Source organism: Clarias gariepinus, chromosome 3 (assembly GCF_024256425.1).
Source record: "Clarias gariepinus isolate MV-2021 ecotype Netherlands chromosome 3, CGAR_prim_01v2, whole genome shotgun sequence".
Taxonomy (NCBI): domain Eukaryota; kingdom Metazoa; phylum Chordata; class Actinopteri; order Siluriformes; family Clariidae; genus Clarias; species Clarias gariepinus.
The window spans coordinates 25,276,687-25,296,990 of NC_071102.1; the positions used below are offsets into that span (position 1 = coordinate 25,276,687).

General features: G+C 37.1%; 1 protein-coding gene across 5 annotated transcripts in view; it reads right to left on the reverse strand.

Annotated features, from left to right (window-relative positions):
- Positions 1 to 13,210: 13,210 nt before the first annotated feature.
- Positions 13,211 to 20,304, reverse strand: part of fam49al (family with sequence similarity 49 member A, like) — a 35,443-nt gene continuing 28,349 nt past the window's right edge. For all 5 annotated transcript variants that reach the window (XM_053492134.1, XM_053492132.1, XM_053492130.1 and 2 more), the window contains 8 exons: positions 19,987 to 20,092; positions 18,942 to 19,078; positions 18,710 to 18,787; positions 18,502 to 18,618; positions 18,329 to 18,408; positions 15,935 to 16,061; positions 15,398 to 15,468; positions 13,211 to 15,202 (listed from right to left, as the gene is read on the reverse strand). In XM_053492134.1, coding sequence (XP_053348109.1) covers positions 15,139 to 15,202; positions 15,398 to 15,468; positions 15,935 to 16,061; positions 18,329 to 18,408; positions 18,502 to 18,618; positions 18,710 to 18,787; positions 18,942 to 19,078; positions 19,987 to 20,092 — 780 coding nt within the window. In that variant the 3' untranslated portion in view covers positions 13,211 to 15,138. The remainder of the gene's footprint in view (positions 15,203 to 15,397; positions 15,469 to 15,934; positions 16,062 to 18,328; positions 18,409 to 18,501; positions 18,619 to 18,709; positions 18,788 to 18,941; positions 19,079 to 19,986; positions 20,093 to 20,304) is intronic.

Sequence of the window (20,304 nt, forward strand, 5' to 3'; positions counted from 1 at the left end):
GAGAAACATCATAAACACAAATTTGCTGTCCACTGTGCACTCAGCTGCACTATAAAATGATTTAATGATAGGTGATACATAGTAACTGAAACATTTAGTATAGTGTACATGTGTATATACACACACTGCCCGTCCAAATAAAATAAAAAATAAAGGCACCACCTGGATTTAACTAAGCAGGTGGTAAGAGCCTTCCATTGGAAAATTACTGCAGTAATGAACAAGTTATTTAACCTGATGTAGGGCGTAGCTTCGCATTTCTTATACAATCATGTCAGAAAACTAATCTTGTGGTTGTGGCAAAGAGTTTACTTCTTTTTTCAGAATGGTCAAATTATTGGCCTGCATCGAGCAAATAAAACAACTAAGGAGATTGCTGAAAGGACTTACTGATCAGAAGGGTTATTTTTAATTGGGTTAAGAACTGTAAAACACATTACTGAAACCTGGAAGGATACCGGTAATTATCTACAAGGAGTATGATTGTGATTAGAGATCGCTTAAACGTTTGGTATAAATATGATGTTTAATTGTAAAAGTAAGAGCATTTCCATAAATGAGTACAAAGAGAACTCAAAGGATTGGGACTAAACAGTGTAGCCTTAAGAAAACTTCATCTTTTTTTTAAGGTCTAATCTGGACTTTTTGCCTCTTGATTGTGGAAGTCAAAGTTATGCCTACCTCCTGCAAAGAGCTCTTGACTTGGCTAGATATTGTGAATAGGTGTTTCTTTAGCAAGCAAATTGTTGATTTGAGCGCTGCTAAAAATTTAGCTATCTTTCTTATACCGTATTTATCTTTTTTGTACCCTTTTTATGACCACCTTTACTTGCATTGATACCTGCATGTTTTAAGTCTCAATAAACAACTACCAAATACTAATTAAAAATCTTAACAGCAATGCTAGACCTTTAATTCGTCAAGAAATTACTAAGAAACCACATCTGGCCATCAAACTGCTTATCAGTTAGCTGTCCAATTATTTTTAGGCCTGTAAAAATAGAGAAAATATATAAAAATGACGGTAATTACTAAATGGTTAATGCAATAGTGAATTAAAGCTTTAAATAAAGCTGGAGGTCTACTCTTTTAGATCACATCCTAATTGCTTCCTTTCAAATCCATTATGATGGTGTACAGAGCCAGATATATGAAAATTGTTGTTTTCCAACAATAAATGACGCAAACGGAAAGTGATATAATAGAATGCCTAACCAAAGCTCTTATGTCGTTTTATTTAACTTTATATTGTGTCAGGTCATGATAAATAAAAAATAAATAAAACTGGGTATAAGGGAACAAGGGAAGAAGAAATGATACTGGTTTAAAGCTGAGTTAAAACAAATCTTTTTAATATGTAAGGGTTAAAAGCCTGTATTTAAGATAAAAGTGTGTCTGTTGCTTGCGTCAGGCAAGTAACATTTCTGGAAATTATTTTGTGTGCAAATTGCCGTTTAGTTCACATCCAGTCGTTAGTGCTCAGTGACAGTATCTCACTGTGCACTGTTTTATCCTCTAATCGTTTATCAGGCTGGCTTTGATTGCAGCCACAGAGCAACTGTTAACTGGTTTCCCAGTAACCACCACACCCCTGTGTGTATCTATTACTGTTTTCTGTCTTTCAGACCATTAGGTTGTCTATTAAACCATTTTCAAACCATTTACCAAACACTTACATATAAACATGTTCAGTAAAAGAATGGCACCAGAATAAGGAAACAAACTGTAATGCTTTCCGTAACTTTTTTTTGGTAATGAATAGGACATTGTACTATTTCTGTAGGAAGTTGACAATAAGAAAAGGTGGGTGGTTTTATGTAACACGGTTTAATAATAGTACAATAACAAAATCACACCTGCAGTAAGCAGAAGCATAAGGCTCAGCCTTTCTTCTTCTGCGTGCTTTTTGTGCAAAAATGGCCTTATTAGCTTGAATAATATGAATAGATGACTTCGTATCAGTACATGACTGTTATAACTGAACCTAATTAAATAGTGTTTAACGGGTTTACATGCTTGATGGAGTCCTACTTTCTAAATTAATAGAAAGCAGTCCAGCAGGATAATCAAGTTTTTATAAAAATTAAATAAAAGTAAAAAAAGCAGCATGAAAAATATATTTTTATTCCTAACCCTCCAAAATATTTAATTGTTCATTATGACACTTTAGGTCCCTGAAAAGTAATGTGAGAATAAATAAAAATTAAAGCATATAGAAAAAGCATGTCGAAACTGCTTAATATTGTTTCTATTTTATAATTTTTCAGTGTTTTGCAGTTAAACAAAAGTCCACATTACATCTTTATTCATTCATTTATTCATTCATCTTTCTATACCATTTACACATCCTGTGTACTAGATTGCGGGGGCCTGGAGCCTATCCCAAGAGACTTTGGGCACAAGGCAGAGTACACCCTAGACAGGGTGCCAATCCATCACAGACAGACAGACAGACAGACAGACACAGAGAGACACACACTATGGGCAATTTTGGGATTGCCATTTAACCTAATCGGCATGTCTTTGGACTGTGGGAGGAAACCGGAGGAAACAAACCAAGCAGGGGGAGGACATGCAAACACCATGCACACAGATCTGAGGCAGGAATTGCACCCTGTTCCTGAAAGTGCGAGGCCCCAGTGCCACCGCACATTACAGCAACTCTTAAAAATAGATGTTTATGAGAACATGCTGGAACATAATTTAAAAATCTTATTTTTTATTCATTCCTTTATTTATTTCCTTTTGCTTCCTTATCTTTAATTAAATCATTGTTCTTCTCTCCAGGAGCATTCATTGTTTACTTTATCCAGCACATTTACGTTCCAGTTAGCTCTGTTGTCATTATGAGGCTATCATAAAAAGAAATAATTCTAGAAACAATTAAGGACACTTAATCTATAACTCACAAAATATAACAGCATTTAACTAATTGTCAGACAGTATACAGGAGGGCCAAAAAGTCTGGATCCATAGGTGTTTTTCCTTATTTGAAATTTTATTTGATATTTTTCCTTTTATTTAAGTCAAAGATGGTTTCAAAATAACTTAGACTACTGACTGCAAACAATTCCTATCAGAACTGGCCCAGTAAACTGAAGGAGGAAATCATCTCTGCATAGAACATCTATTCTACATTCACACAATTTAAAAATATATATATTTACCAAGTGGGACAAGGTCAGAGTACATTAAATTGATATGCATGTGTGTGAGTATTTATTTTAAAAAATTCATATATAATACACAGCGGAGTGTCCTCCTGTGACCCTGTGTCCTCATATGGAGACATTACTAATGAGGACAAGAGGTCTAAGTTGGACAGAATGAAGTATAAGGTGCAGCGAACCCAAAAAGTAGACACTTTGTAGTATCATTTATTGATAGCAAAATGCAATACACTAATTAGTAGAAACACAAAAGGGGGTAAAACTTGGTTTTCTGTTTAATGACAATGCTTAGATTTTTATACGCATCAGGCCCCATTAATCCCAAATATATAGTAAAAATAAAAAATGCATGCAAATTAAAGCTCGGGTCTGAAGAGGTTTAAAAAAACAACTGTTTGTAGGTGTTATGTTATAAGTGATAACACCTTGTGGTGCTTTATTATTTACTGACTCTGCAGGTAAGTGAAAACAGGCACTCTGATGGTCTTTAAGAGCAAGAACAACCTTTTGCTTAACTAAACAAAATTCTATGCCTGTTAAGTGGTGTATTGAATACCTGCAGCTGGGTTTATGTGAGCAGTGTTACAAGTTTGCATCCCCTTTGACATGCTCTATTTAATTATTTCAAATGCATCTCAAATCTTTAAGTTGTCCAATGACCTACAGGTTACACTTCATAATTTTGAATAAAAAAAAGGTAAAATAGGCTCAAATTATCCAAGCATAGGCGAAAGTCAAGGGATCGTTTTAAAGATGCTTGACAGCCCAAATATCTAGAGATAAAAATCTCAGAAGATAGCAGTGTAGAAAGCATGTAGCTGATTTCTTAATAAAGATGGCACAAACACACTGCAGATCTAATACTTTAAGGAAGACTCATGGCCTCATGCCTGGTGCTTGTGTGTGTTTTAACAAATGTAAAGGGAAAAAAAACTGTTTTGCTCTTGATTATGATTAATAGTATACAGTACAAGTATGCCATCTGTTCCATTGTGTACAAGTCTATTGTTTGCATGTGTATTTGGGAAATAGTTTGTCTTGTACACAGAGTTTTCACTGTGTAAGTACATGTATGTGTATATATATGTATTTACGTGTGTGCTCGTAGAGATAGTTACAACCCTACAGATTTCCTGTATGATTATGAAATGTGTGGGTCACACTCCCCTTTTTCGTTTTCTGTTTTCTTCCCTGTTCTGCTGCTCTTCCTGTTTGACTTCCTGTTTTCCCAGTGACCCACTGAATCCCTTTCTAAAGGCAGGAAGTGGAGGAGTGGGCAGCTGCTCAGCTGTACGAAAGAGCTTTAAACTTTAAATTTCAGCTTACTCGCAGGCTTCATGTTTCTTTTTGAAATTATATCATGTATACGTTTTTTTTTTATTTATTTTTTTAGGTTTTTCTGGGGACATACAGTATTATGGTGGACACATCTGATTTAGCAACGATTTTGTCTGATGTAACAAAATTTATTTTAAGCATACTGTATAATAAATGCACACTTTTTATACAAGTGAACTCTTGTTTATTTCTTTTTAACATCACCTCATGCTTGACACTTTTTGGGGCTTTTTTCAATATATATATTTGGGGGGACATCTGTATGATCCACACTAGGAAAAATGGCTAAATTAAGCATTAGGAAATGCTAAAGAAGGCATTACATTTACACATTTGGCCCTAATCCAGAGCGACTTACCTTTTTGTTTCCTTTTTTAATGTCATTATACATCTAAGAAGTTGAAGGTTAAGGGTCTTGCTCAAGGACCCAACAGTGGTAAATGGTGGTCATTGGGTTTGCACCTGGGACCTTCCGAACCGTAGTACAATACCTTAACCACTGAGCTACTTCTGAACCCTATTCTTTGACATTAGGAGATGCCAGAGAAGGCATTAATTATAACATATACATAGAGTTATAATAATAGTACAGGGGAATTATTTTCATTGCATATCCAAGCTTGTTTGGGGTCAGAATGAGCGGTTATGAATGATATGGCACCCATTGTTATTAATTAGCTGAAATATTATAATTAATTACATATATATTATTTTTACATGTATACTAAGGAAACGTGTGTGTGTGAGTGTGAGAGAGAGTCCTCACACTGTATTCATGTATAGTAATGTGTGTAAACAAAATGAAGAAGGAAGTGTTGCAGCACAACAACCCTTACTATTTAAAAGAGAAGCTTCTTTAATGTGTATATTGCATACTATAATTCCTGAATAAAAGATTTGGTGGTTATAATGAAAATCGTGCAATGTTTTAACAGCATTTTCAGCTATGTTATATGTGATATGAACATGCCATACGTCTGACACTATTGTCACACCCGGCTCCTGTTTGACCCTATGCTCAGGTCACAGCATATGCAGGGTTTTGTACTGTATGTTCTCAATGGGGTCTCCAATGTCCCGGAAATACACCAGAAACAGCAATGTCTATGTTGAATTTTTTAAGGACTGTCTAAAAATGTTTATGGGTAATATACACTGGCTAAGTATGCCTTAAAACCTTTGATCCTGAGGAATCCAGATCCATCACGACAAACCAGGATAAAGCAGTTACTACGGATAAATAAATAAATCCTATATAAAGGGTTTGTGAAAGTATTAACATTTATTAGGCAGGTTTTAATTTGGTATATGAGAAGGTTTTTAGCAGGCTTGTCTGAGGTATTTGAAAGTAGTGTCTGCAGTGTCCATGACTATTATGTAATAGAAGAACGCCGTGTGCTTACTTATTTTTTGTGTATATGAGAAAGAGAGAGAGATGGAATTGCAGTGTTTATCTATAACATTTTAGATAAGTGCTCTTGCAGTTAGCTCGTTGCAGCCTCAGATGTTTCACTTTCCTGTACCAAGTTTGTTTACAGTCTGACATTTGTTAAAATTATGTGCATGAAGTTTGCATCTTCTCCCCATGCTTGGTGAGTTTCCTCCAGGTGTTACAGTTCCCCCCTACAGTCCAAAGACATGCAGATTAGGCTACTTGGCATTCCAAAATTGCCCATAGTGTGTGAGTGTGTGCACTGCCATGGATTGGCATCCTATGCAGGGTGTACCCCGCCTCAAGTCTCCTGGGGTAGGCTCCAGGGTCCCCTGTGACCCTGTACACAGGATAAAGCAGTATAGATGATGAGTGAGTGAGTGACTTAATGTATTATTCTCTTAGAAAGACACAATATGAGATGTGTGTGTTTTTTTTCCCCCACAAGTCACAAGAATACCGCCCCCATGGTCAGGTAAGAGTTAGCGTGACCTTGCAAATAGCAGTTTCGCGCTCAAACCCGGAAAACCCTGGGCGTTCCCTGGCGCTTTGTCCACTTGGCGGTTTTCCAGCTCTCACTCTACTCCACCACCTCCTCTCAACGTGCTCGTGTTTCACTGCGTTTGTGTAATCTTCCTCTCTTACATTATGTCCTAATTGTTTTGTGACGCGTGCGTGTTGTTATTCTCCTCACGCCAAGCTGTCCCAGTGTGTGTGTGTGTTGTGTGTATTTGCTCGTTTCTTAGGTACGGTTGTTCTCCTCACTATTCAGTCGCCGCGGGAAACGGAGGATAGGCGTGGTCTGATCCGCGCGCGCGCTCCGCTTGCCGCACTCTCTCTGCAGTTTTAGCGCGCTGCAGTTTCCCGCCACTCGAGCTGGGCGCATGGGCGGGGCTCCGGCAACAAAGACACAACCGTGTAGGGCTTTCCCGCCAAATGGCTAACATGCAAATGAGGAACTGTTTGTGGGCGTGGTTAACGGCAGTGCGCGCCGCAGCGTTAACTCCTTCACCGCCGCTCTCCTCAAAGCGAGTACACACGGGCGGTTTTATGTGACTAACAAAAACTAACTTAAAAACAACTGGAGCTGCAAGAGAGACAGTTGTCTCGCCTATTGTTTATATGCACACACATTTAGCAACGAGTGTGTTTGTTTCCTGACTTAGTATCAACAGATGAAATCTGAAACCATGTAATCTTGTTTGAATTTCTTAAACTTGTTATTGTTATATATTTATCCAAAACTAAAGAGTTTAACATTTTACCGAAGCTTTATCATCACTTCAGTTTTTTTCTATCAATATTTCTTTTTGACCAAATGCAGTTTTATTGCTTATTCACTCACTCATCGTCTATACCTCTTTATCCTGTATACAGGGGGCCTGGTGCCTATCCCAGGAGCTGTAGAACATTAGGCGGTGTACACCTCGGACACACACTCACACTCATTTACACACTACTGTAATTCGGAAACAACAATTAACAAGTTCTTTGAACTGCTAAAGGAAAACCCACCAGGCATGGGGAGACTATGCAAACTTCATGCACACACACCCAGAGGTGGGAACCGAACCCTGCTCCTGGAGGTGCAAGGCGACAGTGCTAATCACTATTCCACTATGCCCATGCCTTGCAGTTTTATCACTGACATAGAAAAGTCATATACAGTAGGATCAATAAATGACTCTATATGTCTGCTTACACATGTAATAACGGACTTGTATCCTAAAGATTCTGCTTTACAGGAATCTCTAACACAGTACTAAATATAACCCTTAAGAAACTAATTTTAGGGAATACATGCATTGTACTTCAGCAAAGATAATAAAGGCTTGGTAATGTTTATATTATTATTTCTGCTTTAGTCTGTAAAAACATTTATTCATATACAAAACTATTATTCTGAAGTTTGCATGTTCTACTTTGACTTGGTGTGTTTACTCTGGGTACTCAAGTTTACTTTTACAGTCCACAGATATCTGTTGTAGGCCGATTGGCATTTCCAAATTACCCATTGGTGTATGATTGCATGTCTATGCGCAATGAGGTTCAGCAATAAGTTGAAGAACCAATTAGGGGGTATCGGTATCTAACCTTGTGCCCTGAAATCCCTTGGATGGGCTTTAAAGCCCCCATTAACCTACACATATATGAGGTATAGATGATGGACGGATGAAGCATTTCTTTGCAGACATTCACATAATACTGCATGAATATTTTTGGTCTCTCTGTCCTTGTCTTCCATCTTCCAATATGGATTAGGTTACATTTTTCCCATACAGTAGACAGATATTTCACAAATTTTTGAAACACTTCCCCCAGCCGAATTACAGTTTATGAAGCTAAGCAGTTGAGATTAAGGCCTCAATTGTGACACCTTGGCAATGCCAATATTTAAACTGTCAACCTTCAGATCTGTGGCCTGGAGCTTTAACTGCTGCTTATGCTTACGCTACTTTATGTAAATCTTAAAGTAAAAATTTTAGGTTTAAAAGAAATCACCCTAGGTCTTTGCTCACTATTTTCAATCCCATGAAAGAGTAATTAGCTTTAGTGTCTGAATACAAATGAAGTGGTTAATGTGTGTGTGTTTATATAAGGAAATGTATACAACAACTACCGTCTCCAACCCTCATGGCCGTGTTGAGATATAAACACACCTGCTCTTTTTTTTTGGAGAATGTGTATATGGGGTATAGAGGTCAGGTACAGTGAGACTGTTGATAATATAACTGCAGGTGGCCTTGCCAAAAATCTGCTGCCAAATTGCCCTGGAATTATCTGCAACAATAGAGTCAAAGTGGGCAAAGGTGGCATACTGTTGTGCAAAGCGTGTGTGCTCATCACTCAAGCGAATAACTGGTAACAGGGGGGTTAACCCATTCTGTTAACAAGCACAGTAAGTGCACACTCCATGCCAAATGCTCCAAAATTACTGAGCTATTGTTGTGAAACAGATCAGCAGGCAAATGAGACAGAAACTGTTTGGTGCTTGACTAACCACCAATACTGTAGCTTCCTGCTACTTTTTGTGGTACTTCCCTCTGGTGTGAGGTTGCTAACGGCCCGCTCTCACATTTCAGTTTGTGTGTTTACTTTGGCCCTGCTCCTGTCAACGGACCCACTGCTCTTGAATTTATCTGGAAACGTCCCAAGTTCAGAGCCCAGGGGCTTCCCATTAGCGATTAGCAGCTGCAGTTAGCACTCACTCTGTCTTGTCCTTATATAATACCTATATTTTACCTGGGAACACTGGACAGGATCGAACATGTTCACTGTGTTTCAAATGTTTAAGGGTCTATGTCATGAGAAACTGGATAAATTTTTTCTGCTGCTGAGCATGCATATCCTTAGGACAAGGCAAAGAAGACAAAGACTTTAAATTTACAGCAACTAGACCACTAGTGTGAGTTATGTTTCACAAATATTCCTTTATTATCGCTAGAAAGAAAATGTTAAAAAGATGCATATCCATTTAAGTGGAAATGTTGATCCCCTCCTTCAAAGTCTTATAATTCTGCCAGATGTTACACACAGTCGTCTTTAAATTTTATGTAGTACATTTTACATTAAGTCGATTAAGATTAACTCAGTTATAGACAAAGTTTTCTAGCAGTTGAGTCAATGCAACTGGTTTTCTTTCTATTTATTTCAAACGTTTCGCTACTTGGATAAATAGAGAAACTTTTAAAACCCTACAAATACTGTACAAAAACGAGTTAGTGTGCACACAGATTGAATTGTGTTTCTTTCACTTTGGTTAATCCATATAATTAATTCCTCCTCATTCAGATCCTTGATCATAAAAATATAACAATCAGGATCCGTTAAATCAGATTACCTTTTATGTTTAAATAATGACTGTTTGCTGATAACGACACCCAACTCAGGCTAACTGTATTATTTGATAAGTAGATGATCTGAAAGTGGAAATGCTGGGATTTTCCATGGATCTTGGCTTTTACAAGAGAATTAGCTTGTTGGGCTCCCAAGCAGACGCCACTAGTCGCTATGGAAACCAAGCTGCTCATTCACTCACTTATTACACCTTTCCCCAGCCAAGTTTAAAAAAACACATTCAGGCCAGTCCTGTTTTTTGAAGTAGTATTAGGCATTTGTCCACAGTGCAGTAGATTTGTTCCTGATTTGTTTCGTTAATCATTTAAAATGTTACTACAATTTACACCGTATTGCCTCTCTGTCTACTAGTGTAGTGTAAAAATTAGTTAGCAAACATTGCTTATGCAATCATCATGTATCTGCCCCCGTTGGGTTTAGCAACGTCAGTTTCATCCCAGTATTTACAAGTTACGTTACGAATAAAATTTCTTTGTTAACTCCTGAACAACTCAAACAGATATTACACATAAAATGGTCCAGACTGGAAGCTAATTTGAATCATCCTGATCAACATCTGTTCAGTATTTATAAAACCATATTAGTTGACTCACTCACTGTTGCTGAATTTTTCATTACTGCAAATGGATTGAAATGGACACTTTAAAAAGACACTTTGTTTACAAAATAATGGACTTCCTGGTCCTTAAGGGTATCTACGACAGGGGCAAGGACGACTTGTGAAATTCTCATAGTTAAGATGTTACTACAGTGAGCACATTTACATGTTCAGCCTAGAGCAGATTGGGTCTACACAGTTACACTCAACGAAAATCGAATGCAGAGCTGCTCATGACTTATATGATATATATATATATATCTTTCCAGATATTCAAATAAAGTATTTTGTTTTGTTGACATCTCTAAGTCGTTTAGCTCATTCTTAAATCTTTATTTAGCTCACTTCAGCCAAGATGACGATGTGAATGAGTATGTGAGCGCATGCGGAAATCTGTGTAAAGGCCAGAGATCATGATTTATACCATTTTCATCCTTGTCAAACCTTCCAGTGAACTCTGAAGCTCCTTGTATAGGCATGGGGGTCATTCTTACCATCAGGATAAAAGAGCAGTTTATATAGGATAAGTGTGATAATTTAACTTTTTTTAATTGATTTGCAGTGACTCTTTTGTTTTTGTTCAGTAGATCTGCAAAATCAGAGAGCACTGTGTATTAGGGAAGGTAGCACACCGTGTCTGTGTTTAATATTACAGTTTACTATGGTATGACCTGTGCAGCCTGCGTGACACCAAACACTATTTATTTACTAAAGTATTGATTGAAAATTATTTCCAGATTTCCATAATCCACCACTGAAGGAGTACTTGTTTTGACACAGAATCACAAAATATATCCTCTAGTTTATTTCTCTTCTAGGTCATTTTCAAATCTCTGGTCTTATACGGTGACATAAAACTAAGTAATAAAATGTTAAAATGGCAAAAAAGAAAAGATCTGCTTAAAATGCTTATCAAATTTTAAATGTGCATTATACATTGAAAAATCGTGCACATAGGGTCATGATTGCATTTTTTCCTTAATACTCTACTGCACCCTTGTGGTCATAGAGATTATTTCACCATTTACAATATGTAGGTATTTTCTGGGCTAAGCTACATTATTATTATTATTATTATTATTATTATTATATTTTTTGTTTCTGACCAGCAAATAAATAAAAAAATATATAAAGAGCAGTTTTGTTCATCCAAATTTAACCATTTGATGTGCAAGACCTCAACTTGCTTGTCATATACAGTAAAGAACAGATTGTATTTTTAAAAATGCATCTTTTGATTTTAATTAGGGATAGTTAAACAATTTCCTAAATATATTATTGAAAATGTAATGCAACTTAAATTTTTTTTGTTTGTTTATTTCATTTCAGTGTGATTCATGGTTTAATATGGCACAAGACACTAAATCCAAAAAAGTGTGATCCATGAATGATTTACATTATTAATGATATTAATGTTTGCATTTTAAGTTGTATTAAATTATAGTTAATACAATTAATTAATACAATGCCCTGTGACCCTACATCAGCAGCACTGGAAATGGACACATGTTCAGGAACACTGTATACACTTACATTTCCTTTTTTGTGTATGTATTAATATAAATGTAGATTATTTCCTATGAACAAAAATTCTTAGCTCCCCAAGGAAAATTCTTTTTAAAGCAGCCTCATTTGTCAACAACTGTCTTGCCTGATTCTGCCACTGTGCCCATGGGGCATACTCACGAGGTGTGATATTAACTGTGGAAAAATAGAAACTGCTGCACCACAACTACACAACATAAACTCGAAAACTCACTAGTATTTGTTTAAAGTAATATTTTAATTGACTTTTAAATGTATGGAGTTAAATGAGGAATGCCAGCATATGAACAGGCTCATGAATGATCATGAATATCTACTCTACTATACAGCATTGTAGTAGTTCTGGAAAGAATGAGTGGTAGTTATTAAGGTAAAGGGGGTTCAAGTCAAAAGCGGGACTTTTCTATATTTCTAACCGATTTAAAAACCTATGAACATACCCAGAACACTTCAAGTACAGTGATAAAACTTTTAGACGTAGTAAATTATTTAATGGAACAAATGGTTTATAGAAGGCCGAATAAATCCATGAATGGCGATTACGGCTGATCCTTGGTAATCAATGGATAACTTGTGAAAGAGATGCATCTGTCAATGGGAACTGTACACACAGTCATTCACTTGCACATTACAGGAACTCAGCGGATAGTTATTGTCACATATCCCGTACAGTCCTGACCTCACTCCAAGCCATTTCAACCATTAAAAGGAGTTCCTGGGAGGCCAGGGTTCCTACCAAGAACCAGGCAGCCCGATAATGGCTCCAGTGTGCTAGGAAAACTTCCTACCTTGATTGTATAGATGTACTAGAGAAATGCTGGGAAAAGTGTATTAGTGTAGCAAAGAATTATATACAATATTATACTGTATATGTGCTCTGTTATTCTGCACAATCAAGTCCTGGGTTGACTCGAACACCCCTTGTCGATTGCAAGGATGAATATTAAATAATTACTCTATTTTTAATCCAAAAATCTCTTGATTTACAACATAATTTACATAGAATTACAAATTCTTTTAATTGAAATGTCACTCAGTGCGGCTGTGCATGGTCGTCTTGCTGAAATGCAGACTCTGTGTATACAGAAATAATTAAATACTTGTCATTTCGATTATGTAATGTAAACGTAGGGATGCCAAAATAGTAATTAATTCCACGTTATCTCCATTCATAATGCAGCGGAGTAAAGTAATGTGATATTTATTCACAGTGGTCTGTCTGTCTGTAGGCCAGAGAAAGGGAGCAGAAGATCACAAACCAAACTGAGCTTAATAAATGACAAGTTTATTGTTGCACAAAATGTACAAAATAACAAGCAAATGGACAGTCCCCTCCCTCCCCCCATCCAAGTTGCCCATTACTTTCTCCGCCAGTATGAAGTTGAAGAGCTGGAACCTATGACTACGGCAAGTCCAATAGTCCAAGCCAAATGCAAGGTTTCTTAGACACGACACACACCCAATTCAGTCACTGAACATTTGAAAATGAATAAAAACACCGTATTTACACAATTTTATCTGAAGTTGTACAGCATGCCATCTATTTATTTATACAGAATATGTTTGCCAACATACCCCTGTATAAAAAATATACTGTCAGATCAAATTTAGTTCAACTAAGGGCTATAGACATCGAAATACAACACTGCGTTTGTTGCATCTTAATTTAATTAAATAGCTTCTTCTTCTTCTTTTTTTTAAATACTCACTCATTTATGACATGATTTTTTTTTTATTTTATTTTAAATTGCATCTTACTAAAAGAAACATTCTCTAGTTGACTTTAAGCGCATCAGTTCCATGGCCTTTAAGATGGCTGGTGGAAAATCCTCCGCTTATCCACTTATTTACACCAAAACATTCTTTTTTTTTTTCAGCTGTATGCCCTTTGTGTGTATATGTGTCTTGTGTGTGTACTGTATGTGTGTGTGTGAGTAGGTTTAATTAAGAACAACTGATTTCCAGTTTTCTACAAGAATAAAATTGAAATTGAGTATATTAATAGGCAATTATGGGATAAAGTTTGCCAGGATTTCTGAACGATAGAATGAGCACACCATTTGATGGCGTACTGCTAAGAAGTTGGTGCTGATAAGCGGCTGATCGTTTGAGATGTGTGGTTCACTCAATATGTAATACACTCTTGGTAAACAACATTTCCGTACATGAGATGGCTGCAGAGATAGTTATGTACAGTGATGGGTGGCTTCTGAAATTTCATGGCTTTCTTGCAATTCCTTCTCACACAGTTTTCTGAAGCAGAACGATTCCTGATTCAGTGCCTTCATTTTTTACCCCTAGGAACTGTTCATTGTTTGTTCTAGATTGGAAAATAAAGCTTATTTCACTTATTCCAGCTTAACTTACTTTTGCAGTTGTAATTTTATTTCAGTATTGCTGTACAGCACTAGTGAATAAGTCGAAACAAAAAACAAAATAATTCCTTAACCTGTGCTTTTTTATCGTGTATATACAGCAATGCGAGTCTCTTGTTTTATATTCATACATTGATTCTGTAACTGAAACTTGGAAAGGCAGTGCAGTATTAAAATACTCCTGCAGAATGAAACAGAAGAAGCACGGTGTGTGGATGGATAAAAAAATCGAATGGAATTTAAATGCATGGAGACTGAGCGGCACTATACGCCCTGTACACTATAAAATGTGAAGTCGTTTTTTCAAAATCTTTATAATCGTTAAGGGGATCATCTATGTGCAAAAATAATCTGCAGAAGTATATAGTTATATGGAACTTATTTGTTTGTTTTTGTTTCTGATTGTAGGGCTTTAATATATGCATTTGTCTTTATCTGGTAAGCCATGGTTTTGTTTCAGCTTTATTATTTTTTTTTCAGCTTTTTTTTTATAATTATTATTATTTTAATATACCTACATATATATTTCTATAATCTCTTTTCATGTTTTTTACAAAATCAAAGACATGATGAACAACTGACAATATATTATATATACTTTGTTCTTCCATTTTTCCCTACTTAGGTTTCTGAAATTGATGTTTTGCATTTCATTCATGTAAACAAACAGGTTTCTGAGGGCGTGTCACCCGAAGCCTTCATTCTTTGTTCTGTCAGCAACTTCCTTCTTCAGCTGTTTTTCTCTCTCCCTCTCTCTCTTTCTCGCCTTCTTATACTCGTTCGATTTCATTCCTCTCTCTCTCACACTCTAGGCGTCTCCCCTCATTGAAGCAGGGCACGGATATGTTTCGAGGTGCTGTCATCATTTAGATGTCTTGTTGTGTACCTTAAGATGAACAGACAAATCAATTTCACATATTTCTATTTTTTCTAAAAAGTGCATTTTTGCAAAATTTACTCAAAGTAGTGCAATCTGACAGTGATGTTTTAAAAAATGTTTAGGTGTTTTTCTTATTACTCTTTGGATCGAATAAAAGAACACACTGTATTGTACAGACATGATCCATACGCTCATACTCACCTCAGTGCATTCAGCAGTCCCTCCACACTGTTTGAAGGTTGCTCTCTCAACACCTTGATGCAGCCCTTCATCTACACACACACACACACACACACACACACACACACACACACACACACACACACACACACACACACAATGTGTTAGAGAAAGGTCAACTCCTTCTGATCCTCACTCCTACTGTGACAGTGAAAACACCTATCTGCTCCTGAATAATGAATTCTACAGTAGCCCTCCGCACACACACCCCCCCCCCCCCCAAACACACACAATTAATGTGTTACTCCACATTACTACCAAAATATACACTTAAGAATAGGAAAATGGATACTCTGCTTTCTAAGAGTGTTATCTTTCTTTAGGAATCATAAAAAAAAAAACCTTTGTTCTAGGGTTCCACATAGATCCATAATTAGCTCCCCCAATATTCCTATATGTCACAATTTTTCTAAGCCTGTACAGTAAAATAAGTAAATGCATAATCGTAGAAACATAACCATAATGTAATGAATAATGTGTAAAAAAAAAGTGTCTCACGTCAATCTTGGAGGTTTTAGCGAAGGCACCCACGGGGTGAACGTGATCATAGAGGATAATGACGCCCACCATGACACGCATGCAGAACAGCATAGTGTCTGTGTTGGTGAAACGGCACCGGTATTCCCTAAGATACAAGGAATGACAATTAAATTCACTCTCCTGTCACTGACCTGTTATTTAGCTAATAAGCCTGATTTACAAGACTCAGGAAGTGGTGTGTCACACAACAAAATATGATGTAAAGCAAAAGTGCCAAAACGTTTCATTTTACTTGATTATTTATTTATTTTTATTCTTATCTAAACATATTCAGTGAGTAGCTATGGTCCAATCCAAATTTGAATTTTTACCTAGGTGAATGCGCCAGTGGGAGTATTGTTTTTAGTCAGAATAAAATATTTTTTTGTTTAAGTGGATCTATATATCTATTAAACCTACATTTCACAAATCATTTTTTAATTTGATGATGAAAGATTTGTACTGTATTAGAGGAAACATTTTTGCTTTTCAGGAAAAAATAAATATTACAAAATATTACAGTATTAAATATAACGAAATGCTAATTGCTGTTTAAGTGGCTTGCTAAAAGTACTGCTATAAAACAACAACTGTTAGCATTGCCTCCCAATTACCCAACATTTCAGCAAGCTAACTGGAGAATAACATCAGATAACCTGGAGGAAAGCTTTTAAGTTGTTTAATTTTAATGTAATTAAACCATTCAAACTTTATCATATGCAAAATTACTTAGTGTTTTTAGATTCTTTCAGTATTGTCCAGTATTCACAATACTTTGCATAAGTATTAAAACCTTAATCGTTTCTTTTAAGTTATAACCTAGAACTGAAGTTAACTTTTAAAATAAACTAATTATTATTTCGGAAATACATCAGCCACAACCCTAATGCCACCGCCATGTGAACTAAATAACATTGACACTGATTATCAATTATATACTAGTAAACTGGTGATAGGATCTTGGGCACCCAAGGTTCATTATGCCTGTGGGGCGCATACAATGTAGCAAAGATTGTGATAGAAAGGTATCAGAACACTCAGTGCATCACAGTCCGCCACATATGGGGCTTAGCAGGAATGTAACGGAAAATAAATTTGATCCATGGAGGCCATGTCCCACAACACACAGCACCCAAAGGATATAATGTTAATGTCCTGGTGCTAGACACCACAGCACATCCTGAGAGGTCTTGCTGATCGATACCCCAAAAGGGCCAGCGCCATCCTGGGTGCACAAGGAGAAACCATCAAACACTGGGCTTAATGTTCCCCATTAAAATGTTATGGTTGATTGGTATATCGCCAAAGCCTCGCATGTTAAGGAAGGTTGATAAAACTGTTATGTCATTTGATAATAAAAACGTTGTCTTTGGCACAAATTGGTATATTTGGCATAAATCCAACAAAGCTTAACAACATGAGCAAATCGTCCCACCCCAATTAGGATGAGTCCCCTATTGAATCTGGTTCCCTTCACGGATTATAATATAATTGAATTTAATTGAACTGAGTGGCTACATTTAAGTACAGTGGTGGTAGCATTGTTGTAAGGTTGCTGGTAAGGGTTGTGATAAAGATGGATGGAACCAAATAGAGGAAAATAACCAAAACAAACAGCTGTTAAAATGCCCAGAAATGCTCCACTGGAATGGCTGAAAACCAAGATCTTGAATGTATTAAAATGGCTCACTCAAAGCCCAGACTGCAATCCATTTGAGAATGTGATGAGACTTAAACACTGCTGATCGCTAACGGTCTTCATCTAGTACCGCACAGCTGGAACAATGTTGGCAAGTAGAATTGGCAAACAAACTGCATCAGCATCCAGGTTGCGATGCTGATAGAAATGTAGTCTGTATCAGATTGTTTGATTGGCGAGATCTGGCACAGGTTTTGTGCCAAATGCCCTTACTGTCACAACTCAATTTCTCAGGGCTTGGGACTGGCACGGAATCTCATTGGCTGAGGTAGATTTGAGCAGTAGGTGTTAAGGGCCTGATGACTTGAAGGACGATGGCAGCCCTCAAACCCTCAACTTCCAATCAGCAACCCAGAGCCACTATTGCCCCATTAAAGGTTCCAAAGGCTTCAATACCTACACACATTTCTTTTTTATGCTAGGAAAAATATGACGCTGTTCCAATTAATTTTTATTAACTATTGTCAGTGATTGTTGATTTTTGTATCATCATCATCATCATCATCATCATCATCATCATCATCTGCTGCTCATGTTGATATCATTAATAGTAACATGTTATAGACTACTGTGGTTGAAATTCTTTATCTGTCTATCTTTCTTTTCATTTTGTCCTTGATGCATGATCTGGTCTGAGGAATATTTGTGGTGTGTCTATAAAAGTAAGGACTTACGGAGTCTCCAGCATGACCCGGCACACGCAGGCCATAGTGCTCAGGCAATCTGTGGTGTCTTCAATAGGCAAAGTCTTGTTCTGCAATATACATTACATGGAAATGGCAATACACCATTTTTAACCATTTTTAACAGTTTAAACCCTTACTCCAGAACATTTCTATATACTTGCCTCTGACACAAACTTAGTTGTGGCATTGCTTAAGGTTTTCAGCATGGGTGTCGCTTCTGCGTAAAACAGAGACATCCGATTGGCCATTTCGTTATTGACTTCGTTTTCTGCCTCTAACTGCAGGAGAGATAAATATTGGTTGCTTAGACAGTAGACCTGCTTGTAATGTGTCCACGCGTCAGTTTGAAAGTTTATTTTGGCACCGCACCTGCTGGTTGTTCAGTCGATTCCTGCTTATGGTCCTCCTGTAGTAGCTAAAGTCATTCTGAATGGCTGGATTTGTCATCTAGAAGAGACAAGATAACTTGTTAAGAACATCTGTTAATCATACAGCCTGTTGCGGTGCTGCAAATATGGCTCTTTATTACTCAGCGCATCAACTTCATAACAAAGCAATAAAGCAAAAACAGAGTGAAGCGCGTGCTGTGCGTTAATCTCACCTTCAGTTCATCAAAGCTGAGAGTAAAGTGCAGGATCTCTGCAAACTGTTTTGCCAGAGCCTGTTCTCGCTCCAGGTGCTGCATGGGAGCGTACGGTGGGCTTGTCAGTGCTTCCAAAAGGCTGCGCAGGGCATTTTCTGCAACATTAAAATTACACAGAATGTATATTGTTCCCTGCTGTAAATTGGTTTCATGCAGTCATTCGGATTTAAGGCAAACGTGACTGTACTAAAAAGGGTATTTTTTTTGTTAACAACTTATTTGTATTTTTATGTGCATGATAAATGAAAATCTGCAAAGTCATTAATTCCAGATTGTGAGTTCGATGGGCAGCAATCACATCAAAAGACCCAGTATTTTTAAACTTAACCTTTATGATCTTTAAATCGAACATTCTGCCAAGTTAAGACATGGTGTGTCCATTAATGTCTTTAGCGTGGCTCAAGATAACCCATCCTTTCTCCTTATGAAATATGCATCAGTACTTCTATAAATATAAAGCCAATATGTTTAGCTGGAGGTCTGATCAGAAACTTGAAACCTCCATAGCTGTTATCTGGGGCTTGGATAGATGGGAAGAGATGGAAAGAATGAAGACGTGTGTATGTTAAGAACTATGCTTTTTTATTTGTCTTTTTTTTTCTTGCAGTCATCATTTAATCGAATCGGTGTGTGTTTAGTTTCTCCTGAGTCAGTTACATTCCCATGACAAAGATTTAGAGCTGCGTTACTGACTCGTCAGCATTGGCAAAAGAAAAGTGGTAAGCTAGCTGTATTAGCCGCTGAAGCTGCTAAATTCTGATCCTCCCATGCACAGGACATGGAAGCTCTTCATCTTTTACACTCTGCTGGATGCGGTAGTCATGGCGACTCCTCTGTGAAAAATCTTTTATTTGCGCCAGAGGGAAGGCACATGCTGCTATTGTCTTTGCACGCTGCTGCCGTGTTGGCTCACGTGGTGGCCACATCATGTAATCTTTCTTATCTTTTCATCTAAAAAAAAAAAAAAAAAGAAGAAGAAAAAAAACTCTGCACACCTACTCACCTAACCTGAGTGAAAATTCATAGAATCGTTTCAGCTTGGCCACCAGGGGGCACACAGCATTCCAGGCTCTCTCTTGAAGCTGGAGGTCATTGGGGTTCTGAATAGCCTAAAGAAAAGAACACAATTCGAACTAAATGTCTGTAACAGCCATGTTAGAATTGACAAACAGCTGTGGGTAAATACAATTAAAATAAAACACATTGATCCTTTTTTAATTTTTGTTCATTAGGTTCTCTCGGCGTGCGTCTATGTGTGTGTGCCCCTGCGATAGATTGGCACCCTGTCCAGGGAGTACCCTGCCTCGTGCCCTAAGCCTCC